Genomic DNA, 26940 nt, shown 5'->3' with positions numbered 1-26940 from the left:
GAAAACGAGGATTTCGCCCGGTTTTTGTGTCTGGAGCGTGTTAATGTGTCGTACGCTAATTCTTTCCCTGTTTTCCCTCTGAAATACCTGCTGTAGGCCGTGGCCCAGAAGGAAGACATGCAAGACAGGATCACTACCCTTGAGAAGCGCTGCCTCAGGGCACAGCACAAAGCCACCTCTCTGCACGACCTCAAGGATAAACTTGAAAACGAGATCGCAAAGAAGGACTCTCTGCATCGACAGGTCGTTGGTTTCGTTGAACTTCATTCCACTTTTATTAATTACAAGTCAAGTTAAGGACCAAGTGTCAATGTCAAGGTTTTAGGATCTTAGAATCTTGTGTTGACCAGCGGGGTTACTTCAACGTCCAGGGTTTAATTCTTTCGAATTTTATGGAAGCATGTTATGGGGCTCCCCTCCTTGATTCCTTCTTTGTCTTGTCTTACATGCACGTTACTCTGTTGCCTGTTAGCACTGTTTCCAAAGGAGCAGGGAGTGGCCGGGAATGTGTAGGCAGCTGGCCATTTTGGTTAGTACCTGAGATCGGGGGGAATGGCAGGGGCAGAAGCACAGTCTGGCGTGAGGATGTGAGACCCTGTGCTTTGGGAAGCCGCACGTCTCTTCCTTGGTTGTCTCAGGTCATCCGGCATTGAACAGGAACACCACATCCAGCTTCTTGGAAACAGAGAGAGCTTTGTCTGGTGTGTTTGTCAAATGTGTCAGTCGACCCAACATGATAATCAAAGTGAAATACTAGGAAGCCATTAAAATGACATCGAGGAATGCTGTTTGAGAGCACGTAACATGTTCCAAAGCATGAGTGTAAAGGGCAGATCACGAAATACTATGTGTACAGCATGTGATTTATTTTGGAGGGTTTTAAAGCATGATACGCGGTCTGTATATACACACAGAGCTATATGCACACAGAAGATGGAAGGAGTCTGTGGGAACAAACGTTAACCTTGCAAAAACCTCACCTTGTACATGATTTTTAAAATGACTTTATATATTTTTGATGCTTATTTATTTTTGAGAAAGGGAGCCAGAGTGAGAGAGAGGTAGACACAGAATCCAAAGCAGGCTCCAGGCTCTGAGCTGTCAGCACAGAGCACGAGGCGGGGTTGACCCCATGAGCTATGAGATCATGACCTGAGCCGAAGGTGGACGCTTAACCGACTGAGCCACCTCGGCTTCCCTAAAAGTCCTTTAACAAAAAATCTCGTGTCTAACTTTTCCACGTTGAAGGTTTCCACGTTTTTGGTCAAGAGGGAGAGTGTTTTTGTTGAATAATGGTACACTTCCAAAAAGAACTCAACTGGCATCAGGCATGCTCTCAGAAGCTCTGTGCTGGCTGATGTGCCCACCTCAGAATGTCCTATGTAGCGAGCCCTCGGACCGCAGTATAAGTATGTTTAAGAAGGGTTAGGACCGAACCCTTCTCTCCTTAACTGGTCAGGAAGAACGAGCAAGCTCCTCCAGAAGATGGGTTTTCTTTAATGTGTGGGAACTTTGTCTTTGGAAAGACTTCTTTGAAGATACTGGAGAAGAGCAAAGAGTTTGGCAAGACATGTTTTGCGTAGTGAAAGGAGGACCAAGGCCGTGGGTGACTCCTTGCAGAAAGGAAAGGTTTACTCTGAAGCACCTACCAAACTGTTGGCTTCGGTCAGAACTAACAGTAGATCTCTGCATTCAGATTTTGTTTCACTTTATTAAAAATGGAAACGGAGAGAAGACTTGCTACACTTTGATGCTTTGCCTTCATTTCCTAGACTGTGGATCAAAACCGCCAGTTGAAAGAGCGCCTGGAGGTGGCGGAGCGGAGGCTGCAGCAGACCCCGAGGAAGGCCAAGTCGCTGCCCGAGGTGGAAGCCGAGCCGGCCCAGAGGGTGGCCACCCTCTGCAAGGTGGGGCCCCCGTTTCCTTCTGGGTCCCATGGTGGGAATGTCATTTTCATGGCGGTCCATTCTTGTATCTCATTTCTCACCGGTAACGTCGGCGTGCCAAAGTCCGCGAACCAGCTGAGATCTGTTTTCGGTGCTACTTTGTCTGAGATTGGAATGCTTTTCAAACGGCAGGCATCATCCCCAGTTTTGTTCCCTCCGGTTTTGTCTGACGTGTGCTGTTTGCCGTTGGCTGCATCTAAGACTCACTGCTTTTCAGACTTAAGTCAGCGACTCAAAGCTCAAGATAGTAGCCTTGGGCAAGAGAAGGACAGGGGTGCCTGGCCGGCTCAGTCAGTGGAGCTTGGGACTCTTGATCTCAGGGTCATGAGTCTGAGCTCCCCGTTGGGTGTAGAGCTTACCGAAGGAAAAAAAAAACAAAGAAAGCATAGAATTTTTCCGAGAAATGAGAATATCCTATCCTCTTTTAAACACAATCGTTTTTATTTAAAAAATTCTTAAATGTTCATTTATTTGACACAGACAGAGAGGGCGAGCATGGGCACATACATGAGCAGGGGAGGGGCAGAAAGAAGGAGATAGAATGCCAAGTAGGCTCCATGCTATCAGTACAGAGCCTGACCCAGGGCTCGAACGCCCAAACCTTGAGTTCATGACCTGAGCTGAAGCCAAGAGTCAGAATCCGACTGACTGAGCCACCCAGACACCCCTTTAAGAAATAAATCTTTAAGGAATTCACTCGGAGGTTCCACAAATAGAGTCGAGGAACGTGCCAGACACATTCCCTGCCCTCCCAGCTCTCACAGCCCTCACCACCCACAGAGGAAGGCAGCAGTTGAAGAGGTAGTTTCCAGACATGATGTAGTCTGTGCTGGGATCGAGTGATGCACACAGGACGAGGGAGCACATGACTGGGCAGCCAGTCCGTCCTTCCGGAACCGGGGCTGAGGGAACCTGTAGCAGGGAGCCTGTCGGTGCTTCTGTGTCACCGGTTCCAGTGCAGTGAGGGTCCCAGTGGAAGGGGGGTGGGTTCGTCACGGGATAATGGCCCTCAAGGCTGCCATCAAGTCGGGCAGGCGGCATTGGGCGCCCACAGGCCCAGGCTCCAACAGAGCCTCTCCTCCTTTGTGATCTGCATGCCAAGTCTCCGTTTCTTTTCTCGCCTGTCCTGTCTCCTGTCCCTGGTCAGCCGTGTAGCCCGACCCTTTGTCTTTGGACACTGTGCTGCTGAGGAAGCTAAGTTGTTGGAAGTAACTTCCCAGCTTAGGAAGGCAGCACGCCTGTTTGCTCTTTCCGCTTGCTGCTTCCTCCTGTCCGTGCTGAGTGGACAGGCGTGTCTCCCGGGGGACGAGGCACCGTCCAAGGATCCGGAACCCGGGGTGGGGACGAGACCGTTGCCTACCCCCGGTCACCAGCAAGGAAGCCCACTGTTTCCCACTGGCACGCATGAGGCCTGTAGGGACTGTGAGCAGGCAGAAGGCCGCTCACAGCATGTCGTGCGTAGGCACAGCGTGTGTTGTGAGGCAGCCAGCTCTTCTAACCCCGCTGTCGCCCACAGGCCGAGCAGAGGCGTGGCAACATGGAAGAAAGGCTGCGCCAGATGGAGGCCCAGCTGGAGGAAAAGAACCAAGAACTGCAGCGGGTACGTGTCCGGGCGGAGCAGCCGCGCACCTGGCAGTGATTGAGGATGAGGCGCAGGCTGGGGGTGTGGGGGTAGGGAGTGGTCCCTTGTTTCCCACTTCTCCCCACGTGGACGCCAGGCCCCTTCTCGATCCCATCAGGGGTACAGTGCACTCTTGTGCAAGTTGGATGTTAGTGAACACTCCTAGCCTGTGGACAATGTTCTCTGGACGCTGGGGCCCCGTAGGCAGTGCCGCCTAGGGGTGGAGGCACCCGCACAGCCCACCGTGCCCACCAGCTCATTAGCAGCTACTCACGGTTGACGCGGGACCTCGTGGGTGTCCCTTGGCCAAAGCGGAGGTACTGGCCTGGGGTAGGGCAGCCTAGAGGAGGGGTCTCCTTCCTTAGGACATGACACTGAGGTCCTGAAATCAGGTCACGGGCCTGACCTTGGTCCCCACATCCTGAATTTCTACTTGAGATGTAAAGGCACAGGTCGGGGTAGATGTTCCTAAGAAGAGGAATAGCGTCATCGAGCCTTGACGAAAGGGAGGCCCCTGTCCCTTGAATCCCCTGAGATTTTTCCCTGCGGGAGCTGGTCGGACGTCAACATGAAACACCCAGGAGACAGAGCAGGCAGCAGCCTCCCCAACTTGGGACGTCCATCCAAGGCCATCAGGTTTTGTTTTCACCAGAAAACCCAAAACACTCACCCTTAACTTACACCAGAAACTCGTGTGCTTGGCCCTCAGGGTCAGAGAATAAAACATGAGTTTCCGCGGAGTGAAGCTTCTGATGCCAGCGTGACGGCTCGGGTTGGCCGACCCCAGCCCGCCATGACACATGCACACAAGCGAGCACAACCAGACGCTAGCCTCTTGGGCCGAGAATTCGACCTCACCTACTTAGAGAAGCACTTCATTGCCTTTAGGACTGTATGGTAGTATGGAGGGACAGGTGTTGAGATAAGGATTCTATTATAACTGAGACAATTGCAAGGACACTTTTAAGCTGCTTCGCTTGAAAAATACTTGGGTGCTGATCCCTTCTTGTGGGGTGGCCAGGGTCTTTTCCAAGTGATGGCCGTTGCTGCGTGTGAGGTGTGGTGGTCGTGCTTTCTGTTGCCTGCTCCCAAGGAAAGAGGTGCCAGCAGGTGTGGCTTAGAGATGAGGAAGCCCGAGGCTGGAGGGACTGTCCATTGCCTAGCCTGCGGGTGTGTCCTGAGGGCTCTTCCTCCTCCCTGGGCCCCCCGACTGCAGGGCACATGTGTACTCCGTACCCCACGGCCCTGCGCCCGGCAGGAGCCCCTGAATCCTGCCGGCCTGTCCTCGCCGCTTCTGTTTTGGGTTAATTCAGGATATGCGGTAGAAACAAGTTTTTAAACCATACGATTGATGAGAGTTCTATAAAACACAGACCCGTGAACTTTGCGGTTACGTTCGGAAATTACTTGAGGTAAATACAAGTTTCCATTACAAAACGTTCAGGAGATGTGTGAATTTCACGAAAAACAGGTGAAAGTCTTTCTCACCACTGAATCTTTCCCAAAGGGGATTTTTTTTTTATCTTTGGGTTTTGTCAATGGATTCATTTCTTTCCCCCTGAGGCCAGATCCGAGCTTCTGTGTCCGCCCCGGAATATTCCTCCTCCCGTGGGTAGATCAGCTGATCCCCTTAAGAATATGCTCTTTCCTGCATGTACATCTGCCTCCTGAGCCCATCTGAGAGCTAATAATGAGGACATTCGTGAGGGCCCATGCGTGTTTTGTTTCCCAGAAACAAAGGGACCTGCTAAGTGATGACCCCTGGGAAGCAGGTTCCTGCGTTTCTGTGCCCCGCTAGGTCGGTGCTGGCAGTGACGCACAAGCACGCCAAAGAGTGCCGTGGGAAGGGGCAGCCGAGGATGGCGTGCGTGTGGGTCACACCGCTGGTCATTCGCACGCCTGAGCCGGTGTTCGCACTTTGGCTTGAAGCCTGCGTCTTCTCTTTCAGGTAAGGCAGAGAGAAAAACTAAAGGAAGAGACTAATCAACATCTGTCCAGCACTATTGACAAGCTCCTGTATGAATCGGACAAGCGACTTCAGCGTCATCTAAAAGAGAGAATGGCTGCTGCGGAAGATAAGGTAGGACATGAGAGACAGCGGCTGAGTGCCCCCGTCCTCACAGAGGAGACGCTCACGTTGTGATCCTGAGGAGCAGCGTGGAGCAGAGGCTAACAGCCACTGCAGAAAGAAGAAATGATTCTTTCACGCGGAAAAACTGCAGGCTGTTACCCACTGCCTACGTTAAGTTCCCAGTGTCCTGTCCCTGCCCGACGTATGTGTGTGGGAAGGTGCGTCTCACTGTCTAGAAGAGGAGTGTGGTCTGGGGAGGGCCCGAGAGTGAGTATTTTAGGCTTTTCCTAACTGAGACGTAAGGAGTAAGCTAGCTTCATGCTAATCAAAGATGGGCACAGAAACAGCCATAGGCAGTATATAACTAAGGGGAGGGGCCGTGTGCCGATAACCCTTTGTTGAGAGGACCCGGCGGTGGCTGGATGTGGTCGGCAGGCCCTCGTTTGCCACCCCTGTGCTGGAACCTTCAGCCTGGTTCTTGTCTGGGGAGCTAATTTCTACCTCTTTCGTCCAGAACGAGCGGTAGGAGTGCGCAGTTCTGTCAGGCATTTAACCAGCTGAAAACAGAGTTTCTCTTGATCCATGTCCTGCCTTCCCTCTTTTCATCTGGGTTGCAAAGAGTTGAAGCCTGGACTCTCACACCATCATAACGGATACACTTGAGGTGTAACGGGAGGGAAGCAGTATCATACCATCTCTGTGAGAGAAGCTCTGGTGGGGACAGTTGGATGCGGACCTGATACTACCGGTTCTGGTGACACCTGTGTCCCTGTAGATGAGCCCAGAATCTTCCCTAAGATTGGCACTTGGAGACACCAATGAGCAATGCTAATTCCACGACACACTTGTTTTGGGTAAAACCCATTATGAGGTGCGTTATTATACCCCACGTGAGGTTCTACCTTGATCACTGGGGCAGCCTTTCGGTAGAAAGTTGTATGTGAGATTGGAAGTATATGTACGAAACTTAGGTCAGGTTTCCCAAGTGACTGAGGCATCACAGACCCTAAAAGCTAGTACCAACCAGTGTACCTGCTGCAAGTGAACTTAGGAACTTGTCATACTTACAGTCAGACAGTGATCCGTGAAGAAATTGTACATGGACAAAGTATGAGTAAAGGCTGTTACTGCAGTTTCACAGACAGCATTTCACTCTGTGGTCATGTGACCCGGTTCGTTGGTAGGGCCATCCGCTCCATGCCTTGTCTGTGGTGCTGCGTTATGGTAAAGAGAAACGTCGGCATGCTCTAGCATGTGGAACGTTTGAAAGAATCAACACTAAAGGACTGTGTGTACCTTTCTCAGAAGACTCTGTTAGGAGAAGTTGGCAATCTGAAAAAACAGTTATAAGAAACGCAACGTGAGAAGGTATTTCCATCTCTCAATCATTCAGTGATCGGTTGAGACTGGAAAGGAGCAGGTGACCTCTGGGGCTCACACTTCCTCCAAGGCGAGCCAGCACTGTGCTTTCGAGCGGCCCCACGCTCACAAGTCTGAATGGCACGCATGTGGCGGAGTTGGAGCCGAGCAGCCTATGGGGTTCAGATTTCTGAGTCCCTTCGGGGGTTCGCTCGAAAGCTAAAATGTTCACGTAAACCTTTCGTTGAGTGCAGCGTAGCCCAGCAGGAAGGTAACAGGTGACACGGGTGTCATCCCAAGGGTTCTCGAGGCTGCATTTGAAAAGGTCAAACAGGGACGCCTGGGTGGCACAGTCGCTTAAGCGTCCGACTTCAGCCAGGTCACGATCTCGCAGTCTGTGAGTTCGAGCCCCATGTCGGGCTCTGGGCTGATGGCTCAGAGCCTGGAGCCTGTTTCCGATTCTGTGTCTCCCTCTCTCTCTGCTCCTCCCCCATTCATGCTCTGTCTTTCTCTGTCCCAAAAATAAATTAAAAAAAAAAAAACCGTTGCAATGGTCAAACAGATGGGTGATGTTTAGTTTTCATGCAGCCTGATGCAAGCAACATGTTATTGTATCATGTAAATAGTGTAGACATGAAGGAGCTACTCTACAATGTTTTTCCACATTCAGTCCTTGCAACCCACGGGGCATCTCACAGTTCCATCCCCTGTGGTTGGGACCAGCCCCATTTTGGGCGCTCAGTTAGCCACGTGCGGCGGTGTCTCCGGCCTGGGACGGCACTGCCTACGGGCTAGTTGTGTGACCGAAGCTCCTCGTCGGTTTGCTCCCTGGTGCTGCGTGTGCAGACGTGAGGCTGGGCTGCAGAGGGTCCACGACGGACCACGTGCCTATTGCACAGAAGGGCTATTCCCCCACCGCCCAGAAAGTCCTGCTCCTCTCTACATAATTAGGAAGAAGTCCTAGTGGCTCGGTGTTTCTCCTCTGTAACCTTGCTATGCCTGAGACCTAACTGTTCAGTAGGGTTTAGGACGTTCACTTGGTGATCTGGGTGTTTCCTGGAGGACTCTTGGAGAGAATGGTCTTGGGGTTTGTAACTGCTGAATTTACCCATCGTGGTTATGATGGTCAGCATTTCAGCACACTTGATGCTAGTAGTGTTTTCCATTTGTTCTTGTTTTCTAATGAACCTACAGTGTTGTATCAGTTTCAAGTAGACAGCATACGGTTTCAACAATTGCACACGTGACTCTTTGCTCGTCACCATCACTGTGGTCACCGTGTGTCACCATACAGAGTCCTTAGGGTATCACAGACTGTATTCCCTGTACTGTGCTTTTCATCCCTGAGACGGCCTTATTTGATATCTGGATGCTGATGCCTCGTAATCACCATCATCTCTTTTGCCCACCGCCCCTACTCTCCTCTCCTCTGGCCACTACCAGTTTGTGCTCTGTGTTGAACGGACTCCTGATGCAAAGACTAGTTAACCTTGCTTGCAGTGAGCGTCGTTGTCATTTGCTGCTTTGCAGGATCACCTTCTACGGAACTTCGAAGCACTGAGGGCCGTATTAAAGCGGGCAAGAGTGAGAGGCTCTTCGCTTCACCACGGGTATGACACTTCCCGGTTCACACATCTGTTTGAGATGCGGCTGGGGGCGGCTTCCCTCTGTCACCAGTATGACGTGAACCAGCTCATGGTTCGAAAGTAGAACCGTGGGTGTGCTATGGTATGACCCGAACCGGATCAGAGTTACACACAATAACCCTGAGTGTGTTGTAGTCTGACGCGATCCATTTTCCAGGGACCGGCTAACTGATGATGGGGCGGGGCTGGGGGGGACACTGCCCTTCACCGTGCCTAACATGAACCACCTCACAAACACCTATGTTGGCACCTGCTGTGTATCTTCCAGAGGAATCCTCTGGCCGAATGGGCAGAGTGACTGGATGTAGCTCAGGGAGCCGGTAGCTTAGTAGTTGGCAAGAGGGAGAAGTACAACCTCATTCCAGAGGTTAGGTTTGGAATCTCAGGACACTGGGAGGCATGACAGAGCTCACAGCCATGGGAGGAGGAGTGGAAGTTAGGGCAAATTCTGTTCGTGTTTGGGTGGGTTTCTTTGCGGCCTCCCTCCACCGAGTGTGGCAGTGATGGTGTGGGGCTAGGAGGGGTCCAGCGTGCCAGGTTCGGCCCAGCATCCCTGGAAGCTATGGTCCCTTCCGCAACGCCAGTGGGGTCACCATGGGAGTGCACACGTGGCCATGGTTGTGAAGGTCACCTTGACATTGGTGGGGTTAGCGCAGTGCTCGCAGTTTCTTATATGTTTGAAAAGACTGGAGAATGACATGTAATCGCTGTAACTCTGTTGGGACGTTGGTGAGTCGCCTGTGAGGGAGTGGGTCAGCCGGCTTGTGAGCTGCGTCCTGCAGACAGTAATTGTCAGCGAGGTATTAAAAGGTTTGCTTGCTTCTTTGTAGGAAATGGGTACCATGTGAGAGTCATTCTGGTGTGACAGTGCCTCGAGTAGCTGACTGGGCCCCCTTAGGTGCAGGAAGGAGGCTCCTGCTCCAAAGGCAGGCCCACTCAGGCCTCACTGGGGTCTGTGCGGCTGCCGTCGGGGGCTCTCGGGAGAGTCGAGGGTGTGCTGTGGCTGCCCTTGTTGAGCCTGCTTGTAGGAGAGAGAAGTCAGTGCAGGTAGAGTCACAAGCGGCCCTCCCTGTCCACGGAACTACTGGTGGCACAGCAAATGTGTGTCCGGAGAGAGAAGCACCCAGGAAGATCCAGGCACAGAGCAGCCTCTTGGTTGGCTGACGGAGATCCTCGCCAGCAAGACACCAGTGTGCTGAGTGTCACCATTCCAGGGCTTGAAGACGGGTATGTGTGAGGAGGCCAAGGGAGCAAACAGTGGATGCGGTGCAGGCCACTCGAGTGCATGTTGGAGTTCTCAAGGGAAGGGGCTGTGCAGGCCCCTGGAGGGTGGCACCCTGGGGCAGTTGCCATAAGAGGGACGTCCACGCCCGTCACCCGCCTGAGGTGAGCTGGCCAAGGAGAAGGATAGAGAGGATCGCAGTGCTCCCGTGGTTGCGGAGGCATTGGCCGCGGTCACAGGTGGCCTTGTGGTCAGAAGACCCCGGGCAGGAGACCGGCTGAGGAACAGGGTCTGTTTGAAGCCGTCTCCCAAAGTGCTCTCTCGTCTGGTGGCAGAAGAGAGGCTGCTGGGAGCTGTGTCGCCGTGAGCGGCCAGAGGCCGTGGGGACGAGACTGGGAAGGCGGCAGGCAGGCTGGACAGCTGAGCCCTCCTGGCACGACCTCATAGCCACGTCTTCTGTTTGTGTCGTCCTCTAGCAAGATGACATGGTCTGGGTTGCAGAGGAAAAGAAAGGTGTCAGACCCACTTCCAACGCAGGCGGGGCAGATGGGAGAGAGCTCTGGGATAGGACTGGGTGCAGGGTGGTGGGGTCGGGAGCCAGGGAGCCTGAGATAGGGTGTCAGAGTCAGGGGACACACACGAACCTCGGTGGAGCCATGAACCATGCCAGGTCCCATGCGGGGTGGCGTGTGTGGCTCTCCCCGATTGGCGATGTGTCGTGGCCGCACAGCGGTGAAGCTAGACCACCTGAGCTCAGGTGAGCAGTTGTTCTGGGAATGGGGGGACCAGAGGAGGGGAAGGTGGTTGTGGCCAGCGGGCAGTCCCGACTTGGCTGTCTTAGAAGCAATCAGTACCCTGAGGCAGCACGTGTCAATGACGTTTCTTGAAAGGCCGCAGAGAAGAGCTTGAAGCACCACAGAGGAGACGCCCTGTCGTGGTGGCTCTGTCTCCAGGCCACAAGGGGTGACGCCAGGGGCCCCCTCTCTAGTTGATGTGAATCAGATGGGCGTGTTCTGTCTCCCGAGACCATAAGGATTGGTGAAATGGAAGGCAGCCTCTCTTCTTTTCCAGAGAGCAAGGAGCCACTGGACTCCCGTGCAGGGTTCAAGTGTGGAGGGTGAGCCCGTGGGTGAGGCCGGGCACGTGCACTGGCGGGTGCTCCTTCACAGCTGCTGCCCAGAGCTTCGTGCCCAGAGCCTTTGCTGAGGGGAGCAGCTGACAGCCCAATTAAGTGACTCCACCCTAGGGGCTCGGGGCTCCATGGAACTTTTCTGGAGACTTCTGTGGCCAAGGGGGACATTTGTCTGTTAGTCTAACTGCACAGAGGCCAGAGACGCTTTTGCCTTGGAAACACCGGGCGCATTGCCACCTCCTGTGTACGGGAGCTGCGAGGTGTGGTTCCCGAGGATCCTGCTGCGACTGCCCCTGGGGCGCCTGATAGTGGCTGGTGGAGGAAAACCTGGGGTCACCTGGCATCACAGCAAGGGCCTTGGCACACGTGGGCCGATGGCAGGTGAAGGCCAGAGGGATGTATAGGAGTGCTTTCCGGTCAGTTGGGCAGGAGGTGGTGCAGACACGCAGGACGACAGCTTGACTGGGGGCAGGCGCTGCTCCACCTCGGGGACGTCTGGGCCGCGGGGATGCGTTGCACCTGCTGGGCCCGGGAGACCCTGTCTCCACAGGGCCCGGCTAGCGGGCTTGCACTGGAGCCAGGGGCAAAGACGCCTTCCTTGGAGACCTTTTTCTCTGACCTCATTTTCCCAATGGATGGGTTCTGGCCTGGCTGACAAAGTCCACTTTTCTTTAGATAACAACCTTGGTGTGTGTGTGCGTGTTTGATTGTTTTCCTCCGTATTTCAGGCGGACGCACGTCGGCAGCATCCCAGCTTCCAGGTTCCGTCTGGCGGACAGCCCCACGCATGCCAGCAGCAGCAGCAGCAGCAGCGCGGTGTTGCGGCGCCACCGGAAAGGCCGTGTGGCCCGTCTGCGACATGAGCCTTCCAAGGCAAGGACCTCCATCCTCTGGGGGCTCTCGTGGGACCCACCTGCCTGCTCCAATGTCACCTGCCTTTTCCTCTGTCTGTGAGGCTCTTCTGGAACTAAAGGACTGATAGGCTGCTTTCTCTTTTCCCCTTCCCCCATTCTTCTTTTGCTGCCTTAGAATTTACTTTTGAGAGCTTTTGTTCTTTCTTTGTGTAAAGTAGCAATGTGGATTCAGATAGGACCTAGTGTTAAGCACAGCACAATGCAAATTAGTAAGGGTTTGAAACGCTAATGAAGGTTAAATGAACATGTGTATTCATCCTTAAACAACAAAGAATTCACCTTTGGAGTTTAAGTACTTTTGTCCTTTGTCTCTTCAGCCGTGTATATTTTTAATATTTGTGTAAGTTTTGAGCACCTGTAGTCATGGAACAAGTTTGGTGCAGATATCGTCCCAGAGCTAGGGTGCAGCATGACTGAAAAACCCAGATGAGGGGCGCCGGGTGGCTCAGTCGGTCAAGCGTCCGACTGCTGATTTCTGCTCATGTCACAATCTCTGGGTTTGTGAGATCGAGACCCGGAGCCCCGCAGCCCCGCATGGGGCTCTGCGCTGACCGCGCCTGGAGCCTGCTTGGGATTCTCTCTCTCTCCCTCTCTCTGCTCCTCCCCCACTTGAAATAAAACAAAGAAAACAATAAATAGATAAAAAGTCAGAGGAGAGGCCTGCACCCCTATGGGTGCACAGTGTAGTGAGGGGAGACCAGCAGCGAATGGGAAGTAAAAGGTGATATGTGTGTTAGTTATCTATTTCTGTTTGACAGATGATTGACAAGTCCCTAGATGGGCACCTGTGGATAGCCCCAGAGTGCAAGGGTGGCTCTCTGGGCACTGCCCAGTGTGGCAGTGGAGAGAGAGAGACAGAACTGGCAGAGACCAAGCGGTGAGCTTGGTCTCAGTGAGCCAGGTGCTCAGAGAAAGGGAGCCCGGTGGCCTGGTCGTGCTGGGTGGGGCCAGGCAAGGTGGAGGCCAAGGACCACGGTGGTCTGGTCCAGGAGCCCTTGCGCTAAAGCCCACTCGCCAGAGTTCCAGAGTCTGTTTAGACACGGTAGGGGCAGCTTTCTGGAGGACTTGAACTCTGGTTGGGAGCAGAGACGCAGTGCTAGCTGGAAGGAGACACAGGGTAAAAGTTCTGTGGTTTGTGTTTTGTCATTTTGCTGTTTTGCCCTGGAGCGTCTGTGGTCACTCGTGGGTGGCTCGCGTTGTTTCTCCTGTATCTTCATTTGTCATTAGAGAGTGGGGTTTTGCCCCAATAGGCATAAATTGTCGTTAACGTATCACTGTATACTACAGGTGGATACGGGTATGATCCAGATAATAATTTGTAAACGAAGTGTTTCTTCAAAAGAGATAAGGCACTGAGCATAGACGAACGGAAGCTCGATACAGACAGCACGCTTTGCGGTGCCGACACTCGTGTTCAGGACTCCAAATCTCATGGGCTTACTGAGCACAAGTACTGCCTTCTACACTGAAACTCAGGACTCCTACAACGTGAAGCCGGCACCTGCCCCTGAGCCCGTTTTTATCAGGTACCTGCCCAGGACACCCTCCTGTAACCAGCACAGTGATTTGTGAGAGGTTGTCAATCAAATTCTAGGTCAGGATTTCACATTCACGTCCAGCAGGGCATTAACAGAGTGGGTTTGTTTGGTGTTATCCAAGGTGTTGCGGGAACTTCGGCATCCCCTAGGGTGATACTGTAAAAGTGTAACTTGGTTTTCAACAAGGAGAACAGTTACAGGAAAGTTTCGAATAGGCACCTGTTAGATGTCTCTGTTCTACAAGATGCCATGTTTTAATAAGTCGTGTATGTTGTAATGGAGTTTTCCATCCCTGAGTGATAATTGGTAGTGTCTCTGGTAAATGTCGAATAACCTATTACATTCAGATGTGTGGTGGAACAAAGTGCTGCTTCCAGGCGTGGTTGTTTCTAAATCTTCTCTCGATTATATCCGTCCTGTTGTTCTCTTTAAAATATGTTTGCCTCGTTTGGTCTTGGAAATTGTAGCTTCCAAGTGTGCAGTAAATCTGATTTCTCTTCCTTTCTTTGCATGCCTCTGTCAGCCTAGTGATGTAAGGAAGCATCGGAGAAAGCGAAAGTGTTTCGTAGTGCAACCTAGCTGTGTTTGTGTGTGGTGTGGGGGAGAGTGCCCGTCTCTTCACAGTGAGCACCACAGCTGGGTAAGGACGAGCGGCTGGCGTGTGCGGGGAAGTACAGGAGCCACTGGGAGCTCGAGCGCGGCGTGCGGTTTCCACGGTACCTGCGACGGCCACCAGAGCTCACCGTTGTCTCGCGTTTGTGTCTTGCTCGCTGCGCTGCGTACTTAGTTCCATGAGACATAGAAGTTTCTAGGAAGAGAAATTACTGAAGCAGAGGCATAGAGTTTCGATTTCGAGATCACCACTTTTGACAGCCGTAGCCAGCAGCATTCAGAGAGCTCTTAGGGTTTGCCACCTGGTGTGTGCAGTGGTTTAGGATCCTGTGACCTGGCCCTCACAGACATCCCCGCGAGCCACAGCTTGTGTGGTTAGCCCATTTCCAGATGTGCAACCAGAGCCTGAGAGCCTGGGTCCTGTGCATGAGGACACTTTGCAGGGCAAACACTGGCCACGACACCACTCTGCCACGTACCCCACCTTTGCTCGGGCGCCCTTCTCCCATTTACAGTGCCCTTGCTGGGACAGGCCACCTCCTGTGTCCAGAGGACAATGATGTGGGTGTGCCCATTCTCATGGGGAAGCGCCGTGCCACGGGACGGAACCCTCGACCAGAGAGTCCGCCTCATAACTGGGATGCCTTGCTCCCTGGACCGGACCCCCATCCCAGACCTTCCCACCCATGCGCTGACAGGGCCGTGCCTCTGATCCAGAGCTGGGCGGCAGCTGGGGGAGCCCCCCCACTGCACAGACGGTGTGTCCGTTCAGTTGAATTCTTGCGTTCAAGTGCCAGTTCGGTCCCTGGTTGTTTTGTGACCGGGGTGTATTCATCACCGTCTTTTTTTCCTGCTTTGGTCTCCTGGTAAGGGAGGACAGCGAAAGGTTCATGGCCCTTGCGGTGTCCACACCCTGCCCCTCGGTGCACGGTCCTCAGAGATCAGGAGCTCACATCGGCGCCGGGGCACAGAGCACGCCCTGCATTCTGCTGGCTCGTGCTGCCTTTTCTTCGGTAGCAAGACTTTCTCAAGGAACAGAGAGAGGGTCGTGTGATGAACACCCAGGCAGGACGGCCTGCTCCCGCAGCTCACTGATGGTTACTTGGAGGGCTCTTTGGAGGTTTTGGGGGATGAAGTCTAGGTGTACGGGCAGTGGGTGTCAGGTCCATGCAGACAGGGCCAGCACGGGCGTTGCACTTCCCAGCCTGGCGGGAGCCTCCCGTTTTGGTTGAGACTGAAATGGCCCATAGGCACAAGTCTGGCAGGACCCAGTGCTGGGCGGGGGCCTGTGTGTGGACTGCGCTGTGACACAGGGGAGGGTGTGCTCCCGGAACCCTCCGTCTCTGCTCACCTCATAGCCTGGTCGCTAGTGTGGCTCCCTGTCCTGTTCCCTTTTGGGTTTGTTTTCTCCATATCCTTGCTTCCACCTGGGTATGAAACCTACTTGTGTTGAGCCAGTCTGACCCTGTTTGGTTTTATGTGGATAATTTGTAGCCTGTTAAGGTAGCCTTTTGTTGTCTGATGATTGTCAGGAAATCAGGAGAGGAGGCAGGTGTTTTGGAGCTGTTGGTTAAGCTTGTGTCTTCCCTGAGCTCAGCTCCACTTGGTGCTGACCGCCATGGGTGTCCCTAGCCCCATGCAGCTTCGGAGGCCCTGGTACAAACCCAGTTGGCTGTGCCTGTCTCACCAGTCCTACACGTGTGTCTCGTGAGATCCGGCCCTGCCTCACCACCAGGACCTGTCAAGGGTCGTAACGCTGGCGGGTCCATGGCCCCACGGTCCTTTCCAGGGCCCACAGCCACATAGCCGCAGACCCACAGCCTGTCACACAAGGAAAAATGGAGTCTGAAGGGGTTCATTTGTCGTGACGGCAGCCAAGGGACGCTGTGTCTCCACCGTGTCGAGCAGGCTGTCTGTAAGCTGCAGATGAGTCCATCAGTTTGTAACATCAAACGAAATGTCCCCGAGAAGCAGAAGTCAGACCCGAGTGTGGGGTCAGGGGGTTGGGTGCCTTGTCACTTTACACACGTCCCCGTAGATTCCAGCCTTGCATCGCCACCAGAGGTGACAGTGGATTAGGCCACAAGCTCGCTCCACTTCCCCCAAACAAAGAGCTTTGGACAATCGTGCATGGGAGGGCTCCGTGCTCACCAGGGTTTGCCCTGAATGGCGTCAGGAAACAAATACCTTCCTTTTCAGCTGGCCGTGGTATATGGTGACATGGTTTGGGTCTCCGCCTCTACCTTCTGTGGCCGGGCTCCTGGTGGTGGGAGGTCCTGGGGAGGGTACACCCCTCGGTGCAGATGGGCTGGGGGTCTCAGTGGGCCCACTGCCCGGACGCGAATCCACCCTTTCGCCTGGCGTTAGGCCGATCCTAGGAAGTCGTTTTGGACGCTGCACAAAGCACAGCTCATAGCTTTTCAAATGAGTTGCTGGCTGTGATTTCAGGGCTGTGTGCTCCTCTGTCTGGGTGCACGGTGAACTCATGTCACTCTCCTCTCCACCCCACAGTTGCTGCCTTTGGAGGAAGAGTCACAAGATAGCACGGCAAGGACACGATGTGTACCGTCAGCTCCTTCTTCCCAGAGGTCCCTGAGCTTGGACAGGCTGCAGCAAGGGGCACTGCACAAGGCCAGCCACGAGGACATCAGGGACGCCACAAAGTAAGGGGCACAGGCATCGTAGGCGACATGCCTGTGCGCTGGTTTTCAGCTCTGAGAAACCTTTGATCTCTACATGGGGGAGAAAGGGTCGGAACAGCGATTCCAAAGAGAGGCCAATGAACTGAGTTTACGTGCACGTCATTCTTGGGATACCTGCTTGGGTGCCCTGGGTGTGGCCAGCAGAGCAAAAGGCAGGGGGAAAAGACCAGAGTCTTGTGATGCTGGTGGCTGTAGGGCAGCCTCGTTTGCTCAGATCCTACGCACCAGCCGTCCTGAGACCTCCCTTATCCTCCCGGTGGATCCTGGGTGACATGCTCCCTAGGGCTCCTCCCCTGGGCCACACTGTGCCCTGTGGGGCTGTCAGGAGCCATGCTCTCTTCCCCCCACCCCCACCAGGCAGCTCCAGCAGCCTCTCTGTTCCTCGCACCATGTCCTGGGGTGGCTCAGGTGTGCATGTCCTCCGTGCTCCCGGGTCACGGCCAGGGTGGGGTGCCGAGCGTTCTCAACCCAAGGTGCTTGGACTCCAGATATACTTGGGAGGGAGAGAGTGTCAGCTCCCAGGGCGCAGCCCTCCCTAGAAGCTGGGGGATTGTGCTTCTAATCACGTGGGGCGGTGTGTCGTGTGACGAGCACGCGTGGAAGATGCTCTCCTGTGCGTCCCCCAGATCCCCAGGCTCTCGGGATGGCCCCTTGAGCAGCCTCAGCAAAACTAGCAATAGCCAGGACTCACTGAACAACGCCCCCAAGAAGAAGGGCATCACAAAATCCATCCGCTGGTTGCTCACCAGAAGACAAAAGGTCCACCCCAGCCACGCTAGCGACGAGCCTGCCTGACCAGGTTGGTGTCCCCTGCGTGTTTCCAGCGTGTGGGTGGTCTTACTGGCCTCATTCCTCTAGATCCGTGGTCTCTCTGCCTGCAGACCCCTCCCCGTGTCGGGAGACCTCACGTGGCTGTGGACACCCCCCACCTCCCATTTCATCACTCTGCTTCCCCACAGCCACTGGATTGGAGCCACTGAATTGAAAACCCTTCCCAAGGTGCCCTGGGACTCAGCAAATTGGGCGGACAAGCTGAAAAACACCAAAAACTTTAAAAAATAAGCATTGTGTTTCTTGTCACCTTGCTGAGCACTTTTCAGCTGTACCTGTTTTTAAAGCAGTAGCTGTTCGTTTGTTCAATAGACTCTATAGCTGCAAAGCAGTATTATGTCCTCCACAGACATAAAAAGGCCTCCAGGGCCTTTTGCTCCTGGAACCATGCTGGGAAAATTCGGTCCCTTAGATGTTGCCGGTGTGTTTACTTCCACATCCTTATACTTTCTGTAATGAAAACATTAAGATTCGTGAAAGTGCCCTCTGGCTCTCACACCCACTGCTCCCAGAAATGTGTATGTCTTGTAAGTCCAGAGGTCACAAAATTGGCCAAAACATTTCACTGTGTTTCCTACGTTTCTTTTGTCATCTTCGGGAGGTACGGTTTAAGTACTTGGTCATATGAGGACAGCGTTTATTGAGTCGTTTGCCCCAGCATTTGATTCAGTTTCACAGAGTGTGTGTAGGTGACTTTCTCCGGGGCTGAGATGTTCAAATCGCTGACTTGGGTTCTGGGTTACCATAGGTATAACGCAGTGTCTGAGAGTGGATCATACCATGGTCTCTGTGGACATGCATGGCCAGTCCCAGAAACATACGGTTGACCCTTGAACAGCCAGAGTTTGAAGATCAGGTCCACTTGTATGCAAGTTATGTGTTGCCATGCAGTAGAGTATTGTAAACGTATTTTCCCCTCTTTATGGTTTTCTTAATCACATTTACCTTGTTTTATGAAGGAATACAGCATATACACGTCACTTATAAAATATGTGTTAACCGACTGTTTCTGGTAAGGCTTCTGGGTACAGTGGGCTATGAGGAGTGAAGTTCTCAGGGAGGTGGCGGTGAGGTAGAGCCCCATAAGGCTCCACGAAAGGTGCCTAGTGTTGACAATGTCCGCCTCAGGAGAATGAGTCTCAGAGTTCTTACAGAGTTCTTACAGAGTTCTTACAGAGAAATGTAATCACGATCTGTAAGTGTTTTAAGCGTGTCCATGTGTTTGAACAACTGTTATTTTACCTAGTGAAAGACCTTGGAAATGAACTGGGTATATGTGTTTCCTGTACTGTGTACTTCATTTTAAATCTCTTCACAGTTGACAGAAGCAGTCTTTCACCAGAAGTAACTAGTGAATCATCTGGTGATTTTTCGATGTCTCCTAAAGGAGATGCAATATTTATTACTTTGCATGAAAGTGAGGTGTCCCGTCACAGTCTCTTCATATGCTCGGAGTCTTTTCAGGTTTCTCTGATTTTCAACTGAGTCCACAAAGCGGGCTTTGCGATTAGAACTGAGACGTTTGTGTTGAAGTGACAAGGTGCCCAGGCTCGGGGCCAACAGTGTTGTCTGACGGGAGGAAGGTTTTCCAGAACACCCGGAGTGTGCAGCTGAAGCATAGGCTTGGGGCACAGAGCGGAGATCCTTGTCCTGCATCACAGGGTGTGGATGTGATGGAGAGAGCTTTCGGCAGCCACCGTGGCCATGGGTGTTTACTGTCGGCAGAGGTGCTGGTTTGGAGGAAGGACCCGGTGATTCGCTGGGTCCTATCGATTGGCCTTAAAGAGGAGGCCAACAATCGCGTAGACGGTGGCGTTCACGGCACGTTGATGGCCTTAGACGGGACCTTCGATGTCACCGCCCTGGCGCTTCTGGTGCAGATCCCGACCCAGAACACACAGGTGACACCGGGCCGTCTGCACCCGCCCACTGCTCTCCTGCTGGAGACCCCGCAACCTGTATTGGAGCAAGGCAGCGCGTAGCTTCACCGCACAGCTAGTCCTCTCTCCCCAAACCCAGTCTGTTTTGCGCGGCACGGAGTCCTCGGTGCTGCCTCCTCCTGCCTGAGCTCTGCCTGTCCCTTCCCCTCACAGGCTCGTGAGACTGGCGTGCGTTTAGCTCTTATGTGGAGAGAGAAACACTCTTGCTTCGTGTGCCACGTGGAAGTTTCATGGCTTCTGTTTCTGATTTCCCTGTGGAATTCTGTTTGACTCATGGGCTCAGTGGAGAATCAGGAATCTTTTGATCCTTCTACAGAACACTGTACACCTTTGGGAATGCCCTCAGTGTCCCCACTGCAAACCCCCCTCCACGGCACCCTTGTCTAATTTCCCGGGGAGCATGGACCCCTCTCCCCAAAGGCCCATTCCTGTGGGCTTCCTGGGGGGCTCAGATGATTCGGCGCTCGACCCTTGCTTTCGGCTCAGGTCATGATCTCCTAGTTGGTGGCGTCGAGCCCCAAGTCGGGCTCCGTGCCGACAACTTGGAGTCTGCTTGGGATTCTCTCTCTCCATCTCTCTCTGCCCCTCCCCTGCTCATGCTGTCTCTCTGCCTCTCAAAGATAAGTAAATCAAGCCCATTAATGGACTCCACATTAACATCTCTGATTGAAAATACACTATTAGGATTCAATGGGTATTGTTTTGAGTTTGAAGTCTTGGTTTCGACGCTATTGCAATATGTTGTCATCCTTTAGATTGACATAACTTTTGGGGTGTTGGCTTGTGACTTCAGCCTCGTACTATCTTGGAATGGGAGCTGAACCACCTTTTGGTCATGGGGACTGACCAAAGGGTTGGTGAAATAAGTTTTCAGCCTAATGATCTCTAAATTTGCGTTAACTGTTAAGTATTATATTTGGGCATGCCTGGCTGGCTGAGTCAGAGGACAGCGTGACTCATAATCTCTGGGTTGTGACTTTGAGCCCTGTGTTGGGGGTAGAGATTTCCTAAAAGTAAAATCAGAAAAAAAAAAAAAAGGAACGTAGATTATTATGTTTGTAGGAATCATGTACCAGACTACTCTTCCAAATGCGGAGATAATTTTACCTTACAAGTTAAACTTAGCTCTTAATTTATTAGCAAATGAGCTTCGGGGCGCCTGTGTGGCTCAGCTGGTTAAGTGACTTTCGCTCAGGTCATGATCACACTGCTTGTGAGTCTGAGGCCAGCATTGGGCTGGCTGCTGTCTGCGTGGAGCCTGCTTTGGGTCCCCTGTCACCCTTTCTATCTGCCCCTATCTCACTCACACACAATCGTTCTCTCTCTCTCTCTCTCTCCCTCTCTCTCTGAAAATCTAACAAACAGGGGTGCCTGGTAGTTCAATCATTTAAGCATCTGAGTCTTGCTTTCAGCGCAGGTCATGATCTCACACTTCGTGAGTTTGGGCCTCCCGTTGGGCTCAGCGGTGACAATGGGGATTCTGCTTGGGATTCTCTCTCTCCCTAGCCCTCTGCCCTTCCACAACTCATACTGTTTGTGTCTCTTTCAAAACTAAATAAATGTCCCTGCAAAAACGTAAAAACACCCAAACCAACGAGCTATTGAGAAACAAATATTTTAACAGAGGTGAGGAGTTTGGTTTCTTTCCTTTTGGTATTTGACTTTTGATAGTCTTGAGAAATATTTTTCACATCATAACACATTGACGGCAGCCTGGCAATAGAGCCTGTAAGTTGCCTTTGGGGGTGGCTGGAGGTCTCTCTGCAGTCCAGGGCCCTGTGCTCTGGGGGAAGGTTACAGTCGTTTCTTTAAAAAGACACGAAGTGTTGATTTCTCCTTATACAACACCAGGACTGATTTACTCCCACACCACTACTTAAGACTGTCTTCGTTGCCATAAGAACACTCGAGTGTGACGAGAATAGGACACGTGAAAGGGTGTGGTGGGACTGTCCTAGCGTGTAGCACTGTCCGCAGCTTAAAGACTGTTTTGAAAACAAAAAGGTAGTATCTTCTATAGCAGGAAGGTGATTTCACAAAGACAGTGCGGCAGGTCCAGTCAGCCCAGGACTGTTCTGACTTGTGCCCGGTCAGGGTCCTGGCACAAATATGGCCCTGCCTCCTTTACCGCCTGGGGCAGCCGTCTGGGCAGGGGGCCCCCAGTGGCTGTCAGGAATGGGGGTAAACAGCTGTAAACAAACTTGCAGAGTGAGGTCATTTTAAAGGGCTGGTAACCTTACTATATATTTTTGGTTTTCATTTCACAATGTGTCCTGTAATTTCCCAGGATGATGATAGAAGCTTCAGGAGGGCACCTTCTTAGAGATAGCAATGTAGATCAAGACACTGTTGACTTACCTGCTGGGTCAGCAGAGACTCTCCCTGCAGGCTTCTGGGTCACTTCCTCTCTGTCCTCTATGCAGCCAGAGAAGATGCTGCTGGTCTGTATGTGACGTGCTGCTCTGCCCCAGCCTCTTGGCGGAGGTATGGGAGGCTCTTGGGTTGGAATGTGAACACTGATGGAGAATGGCCGACTTAATATGTAACAAGGCGTTCAGATGCTATGGCATGCTCAGGCTCAAATGATCTAAGGTTACTCCTCACTTCTGCTTATCAAAGGTTCACAGTGAAAGAGATTTTTTTAACTTTTCTATCTGATGGAATATTAGCGTATTCTCTCAACTACTACAACTAGGCATCGTGGGTGTCCTCAGAGCGTTGGACCAGCCTCAGAGCGACACTTGCAGAGCTACGTATGTGATGGGCAGCCCTGGCCCCTCTTTCACAAGATGGCAGATGGACACGGCGAAAGTGTTTTCATGGCCTCTACTGCCCCATTGCTATTTGAGAGTGAACTCCCGGGGACTCCCCCGGCTGCTTGCGGGTGGAGAGAACCCCACTCAGAAGTGCCCCGGGAGCCCTCAGTGGTTGCTGCTGTGGTTTAGAATGTGTGTGGCTGTATTTGTGCCCTCATGTGCTATTTCAAGACTAACCGCATGCTGCATTTGCACGCTGCCCCTTGTGTTGCTTGGAGCAGGCATAGTATCTGCACCACAGAGGCTAGATTCAGGCAGTCATGTCTTAATCGTGCCGACACCTCCTGTTGGTGAGTAGAGGGCACCGTCCATGCAGGCCACAGTCGGACACCCTGTGTCCTGTCTGCGCAATGTCCATGTGAGCCAGGACAGCCGCAGCAGGCTCACTTAGGGACTTCAGAAATACACAGACACGCAGACGCACATAGACAGACTCACACACACATACACGCACACGCACACACACACACATGCACACACACACACACACACACACACATGAGCTTCTCTACACCTGCTAAGAGATTTCTGGTGTTTGTGTGCTTACACTTAAGAGGTTGGTGTGTTCTCAGTTTTTCCGGAGAAAACTGTATTTCCACTCTTTTCGTAAAAAAAGAAGTTTGGCTTCAGTGTCTGCTAATGTCTTTTGTGGTAGGGAGGCAGGATTGCTGTCAGAGCAGTAGGAGATTTTCCAGGTCTGAGCTGACCTTCCCGGTCGTTCGGGAGCAAGTGGCACTGGCCTTTGCCTGGTCCGGTGGAGCTCCTAGGTCAGCAGGCCCTGGCTGGCTTGTTTTACGCACACCTTCTTGAATGAACCAGGCCCAAGAGGATTCTAGTCCTCACGTGAGTGACGCTGGTGGCCTCTCAGTTGAGAGATTAGCTTTTAAAAGCGGAATCACATTGCCCTCTGAGGGGCTGAGTTTGAACTTGGAGATTTCGGGTGTGGGCCCCGGAACCCAGCCGTCTTCTCCCTGATCTGAGGGCCTCAGGGCGGGGGTGGGCTTTGTTCTCCTCTCATTCTGTTTTCCTGTCTCAGCCACAGTGTTTGATTGTTGGGAGCTCCTGGCTGGAGGCCAGGTGGAGCCTATGACACTTGAACTTAGGGTAGTGAGTTTGAGCCCCATTTTGGAGTGGAGATTACTTAAAATCCTGAAAAAAAAAGAATATTTGATTGATTCCTTCATCTTGTTTTTTTTTTTAATTTGGTAACTTTCAGTCTTAAGCCAGTATGAACTCAATCGAATAATTCTCATTGGTAATGCAAAATGCTTCATATGTTCTCTAGATTCTCAAATCTCTTCAGCCAGGAAGGTCTTTGGGGAGGGGGGGCACGTGCTAGGCCCCACCTGGGGCCCTGGAAGGTGCTTTTCGGGCTGTTGTCTTAAGACTGATTCTTTCCTTTATCTTGCAGTTTACCCACACTGCTTCCACCGATGGTCTTGCAGCACGCAGAGCCCAGCAGCGACTACATTTGAAACTTCAACCAGATCTTTCATCTGTTAATCCTTGTTATATGGACCCTGAGATATTTTATTACAGTATTTAATTACTGAAAAATTCGTGAATAGGATCGAGAAACTCATTTAGCATTTAATGTTTGTACATTTCTGTAAATTTGTCACTCCCTATAGATTGTTCCTTACTTTCATATATATCCGGGCTATAAATATCCTTTGGAATCAATTGATGTTCTTATATCTCAGTTTAGTCTTTCAAGTGTATGTACTATCATGGTTGTATGTATAAATCCTACGACAAATACAGGGCTTTTATAACCTGTGCACGTATTGTAATTATCATTGTTTAATTGTTTGTTAAGAAACCCTGACAGAGAAAAGGATTTTACCACGTTTGCAAAGATCACCGTGACACAGCCTGCATTATCCTTTACGAATGTCCCTTAGCTCTACACCCATGGTTTTGATATAATCAGACTTAATTTGCAGCAATTGTCATTGTATTTTAATGACTCACCTTAACTACACTTTTTCTAGCAAGAAATGCTTTCTTCTGCAGTGTGAACAGATTAAAAATATCTGGTGTTAACTATCAGCTAAAGAAACTTGGAGTGGAAAGCTGATGGAAACACTGTGAAAATCTCCCAGGCCGGTATGCTGTTTCTGAGCCTGGTCCCTGGGGGCCTGGGCAGTTTGCCTGGAGTGACCCGCACAACCTGGGAGCTGAGGCCCCAGAAAGCCTGGGTGGGGCAACCTGGCCACCTCTTCCCCAAAACCCTGCCCGCCCCGTTCTCCCCCGCAACCCGAACCTTAGACCCCTGGCAGCGGAACTCTCAGAGGACCAATCAGGGTGCACTTATCCCCCACCTCGGGCCAGGGTGCTGGGTGCTCAGCACAGAGCAAGATGCAAGATCCTGGAAACAATGTAGTGCAACTCTAATAAAGGCCTTATTGTTCTTACGGAAATCAGCTGTTTAGATTTGTTTGTAAACAAGTTTAAGGAGTGGACCTCATTTTCCATTTGTGGATTTTATTTAATTTTTTTATGTTGCTTTATTATTGAAAGACAGAGAGAGAGACAGAGCATGAGCATGGATGCTGCAGAGACAGGAGAAGACAGAGAATCCGAAGCAGGCTCCAGGCTCCGGGCTGTCTGTCAGCACGGGGCCCGACGTGGGGCTCGAACTCACAAACTGTGAGATCATGACCTGAGCTGAAGTCGGACGCTTAAGTGACTGAGCCACCCAGGCGCCCCATCTCCATGTGTAGATTTTGAGGAGACAGCCATTTCAGGTTATCCAAGTAGCCACCGTAACTTATAATTTTGAGGTGGCATATAAAAAAGCCACCCAGGAATGTGCTCAGATCATGGTGCCTTATTTCTTATGCAGCTGGTACAGAGATAGAAACGACATGTCTCTTTACATTGGACGTTTGACAGTTTCCCTGTGTCTTTCTATTAATCTTTTGTGAACTTCCTGATTGTATGACAGAGTAGGTACCGTCTACTTTGAACTATTTTTATCACGGAACTATTTGCCGGCTTTCAAGGCAGTAGTGGAGCGTTTCCCACTGCCAATAAAGACTAGTGAGAATAAGCTGCCATTGACTTGAGAAGTGGCTGCCGTGGATTTCTCTGGTGCACGGGGCCATGAAGGCACTTGTGCCACGTGGAAGTAGTAGTGTGGAAACCAGCTGATAGAATACCACAGCTGGAAGTGGAAGTTCGGGACAGGGGTGTCCTCCACAGGAGGGCCAAGTGCCCAGACCCTAGGGTGGCGGCCCCGGAATCAGTGCAGCCGGGGGCCCAGGCAATAGGCCAACAGGGCAGGGCGACTCTTCCACGGTCAGGGCCAGCTGAGGCTGCTCTTCCTCTAGGACCCCAGGAGACTGGAGTGTGTGCGTGTGCGCATGTGTGTACAGGCGCGTGCTTTCCACCCAGTCTCCACTCCTCTTCCATCCTGTGTGTGGGCTTTCCTGTCCTGCTGCTGTCCTCTCAAGGTCCCAAGAAGTGCCCAGGGCTGCATCCTTCCCCATCGTCTCAGCCCCTGGCACCCACTAGGCTGCTTCTCCCGAAGCTCAGACCCAGTGCTGAGTCTTACACCAGCTGGTGTGGCAGGCCGCACCGGGGGCTGGCAGCCACCACCAGGCCAACTCATGAGGCTCTGGCACAAGATCCCTGTCACTCAGGCGACTCTGGGACGGTTCCTTCCCTCCCCGCCACGGTGAGCACATGGCCATCGGGTTGGCGGATGGACACCGTGACCCGTGGTCCGTGTGTGGTGGGCACAGCTGACGATCACTGGGTTTCATCTTCCTGGACTGTCTCTCCTGCCAGGACTGATCGGCTACTCCTCTGAATGCTGCGTTCCCTTTTTGTGGAGTAATCCTTCCCATCTTTCTTCCGTTAGGGCGTAGTTAGCTTGTTGTCTTCCTGTTCAGAATCTGTGCTGGCTGATTTCTTATTTTTTTTTTTTTCTGCACTTCCTAGTCCTTAGTGTTAAATGTGAGATTTGGAACAACAGAGTGCTTCCTTGCTTTTTACATGTAAGAATCTGCTCTTCCCCACCAAAGCTGGGCAAGCCTTAGGCATCGGAAAGTCTCTGGAAACAGATCAATTCACCACAGGTACATTAAGTTGCAGATGTTTTATTAAAACTTGATTTGGTGGTTCCACTTGTGCCTAAAAAACAAATGTCAGTTGAGAAACAGACCCAGCGCCGAGCAGATGTCGAGAGCTTTCGCCTCTCTGAGAACACTCCTTAGCCATACTTGGTTGTGCTCACCCCACACTGAACGTCCGAGGCTTGCAGGCCTTTCCACAGTCCCACCAGGTCCCACCGAAGACCCTTGACTCCCCCGTTGCTAGAGACTCCTACCGGAGGTCACTAAACCCTCATCACTGCTGCCCTTCAGGTCCTGTCTCCAGTGTCCCATCGTGTGATCTGAAGGTAATCGTGGCTTCACGTGTTCTTCCTCGCCTATTGCTAGCTGAGCGCTCAGCACCCCCCAGAAGGGTGCTCCGTGGTCCGGGGAGTGATCTGTCCCCATGTCCTCTGCAGAGGGGCAGCAGGCACATGCGCAAGTGAGGTTGTTTCCTCCTTCTTTCCGATATGGCTTCACTTGATGGTGT

The 26940-nt window shown here is 52.2% G+C and overlaps 2 protein-coding genes across 2 annotated transcripts in view; both read left to right on the top strand.

The window, feature by feature from the left end:
* The window catches only part of LOC125147572 (liprin-alpha-1-like), a 32908-nt gene extending 8976 nt beyond the window's left edge, over positions 1 to 23932 (top strand). The window contains exons 6-14 of the mRNA XM_047824663.1: positions 97 to 243; positions 1773 to 1907; positions 3463 to 3546; positions 5516 to 5647; positions 8528 to 8607; positions 11726 to 11870; positions 16573 to 16724; positions 17390 to 17562; positions 23762 to 23932. Of these exons, the coding sequence (XP_047680619.1) occupies positions 97 to 243; positions 1773 to 1907; positions 3463 to 3546; positions 5516 to 5647; positions 8528 to 8607; positions 11726 to 11870; positions 16573 to 16724; positions 17390 to 17558 (1044 nt within the window). The 3' untranslated portion in view covers positions 17559 to 17562; positions 23762 to 23932. The remainder of the gene's footprint in view (positions 1 to 96; positions 244 to 1772; positions 1908 to 3462; positions 3547 to 5515; positions 5648 to 8527; positions 8608 to 11725; positions 11871 to 16572; positions 16725 to 17389; positions 17563 to 23761) is intronic.
* The window catches only part of LOC125147570 (liprin-alpha-1-like), a 50464-nt gene continuing 42791 nt past the window's right edge, over positions 19268 to 26940 (top strand). The window contains exon 1 of the mRNA XM_047824662.1: positions 19268 to 19552. Coding sequence (XP_047680618.1) covers positions 19268 to 19552 — 285 coding nt within the window. The remainder of the gene's footprint in view (positions 19553 to 26940) is intronic.

Source organism: Prionailurus viverrinus, chromosome D2 (genome assembly GCF_022837055.1).
Source record: "Prionailurus viverrinus isolate Anna chromosome D2, UM_Priviv_1.0, whole genome shotgun sequence".
Taxonomy (NCBI): domain Eukaryota; kingdom Metazoa; phylum Chordata; class Mammalia; order Carnivora; family Felidae; genus Prionailurus; species Prionailurus viverrinus.
Note: the sequence above shows the minus strand (reverse complement) of the source record. Positions and strands in the feature narration are given on the sequence as shown.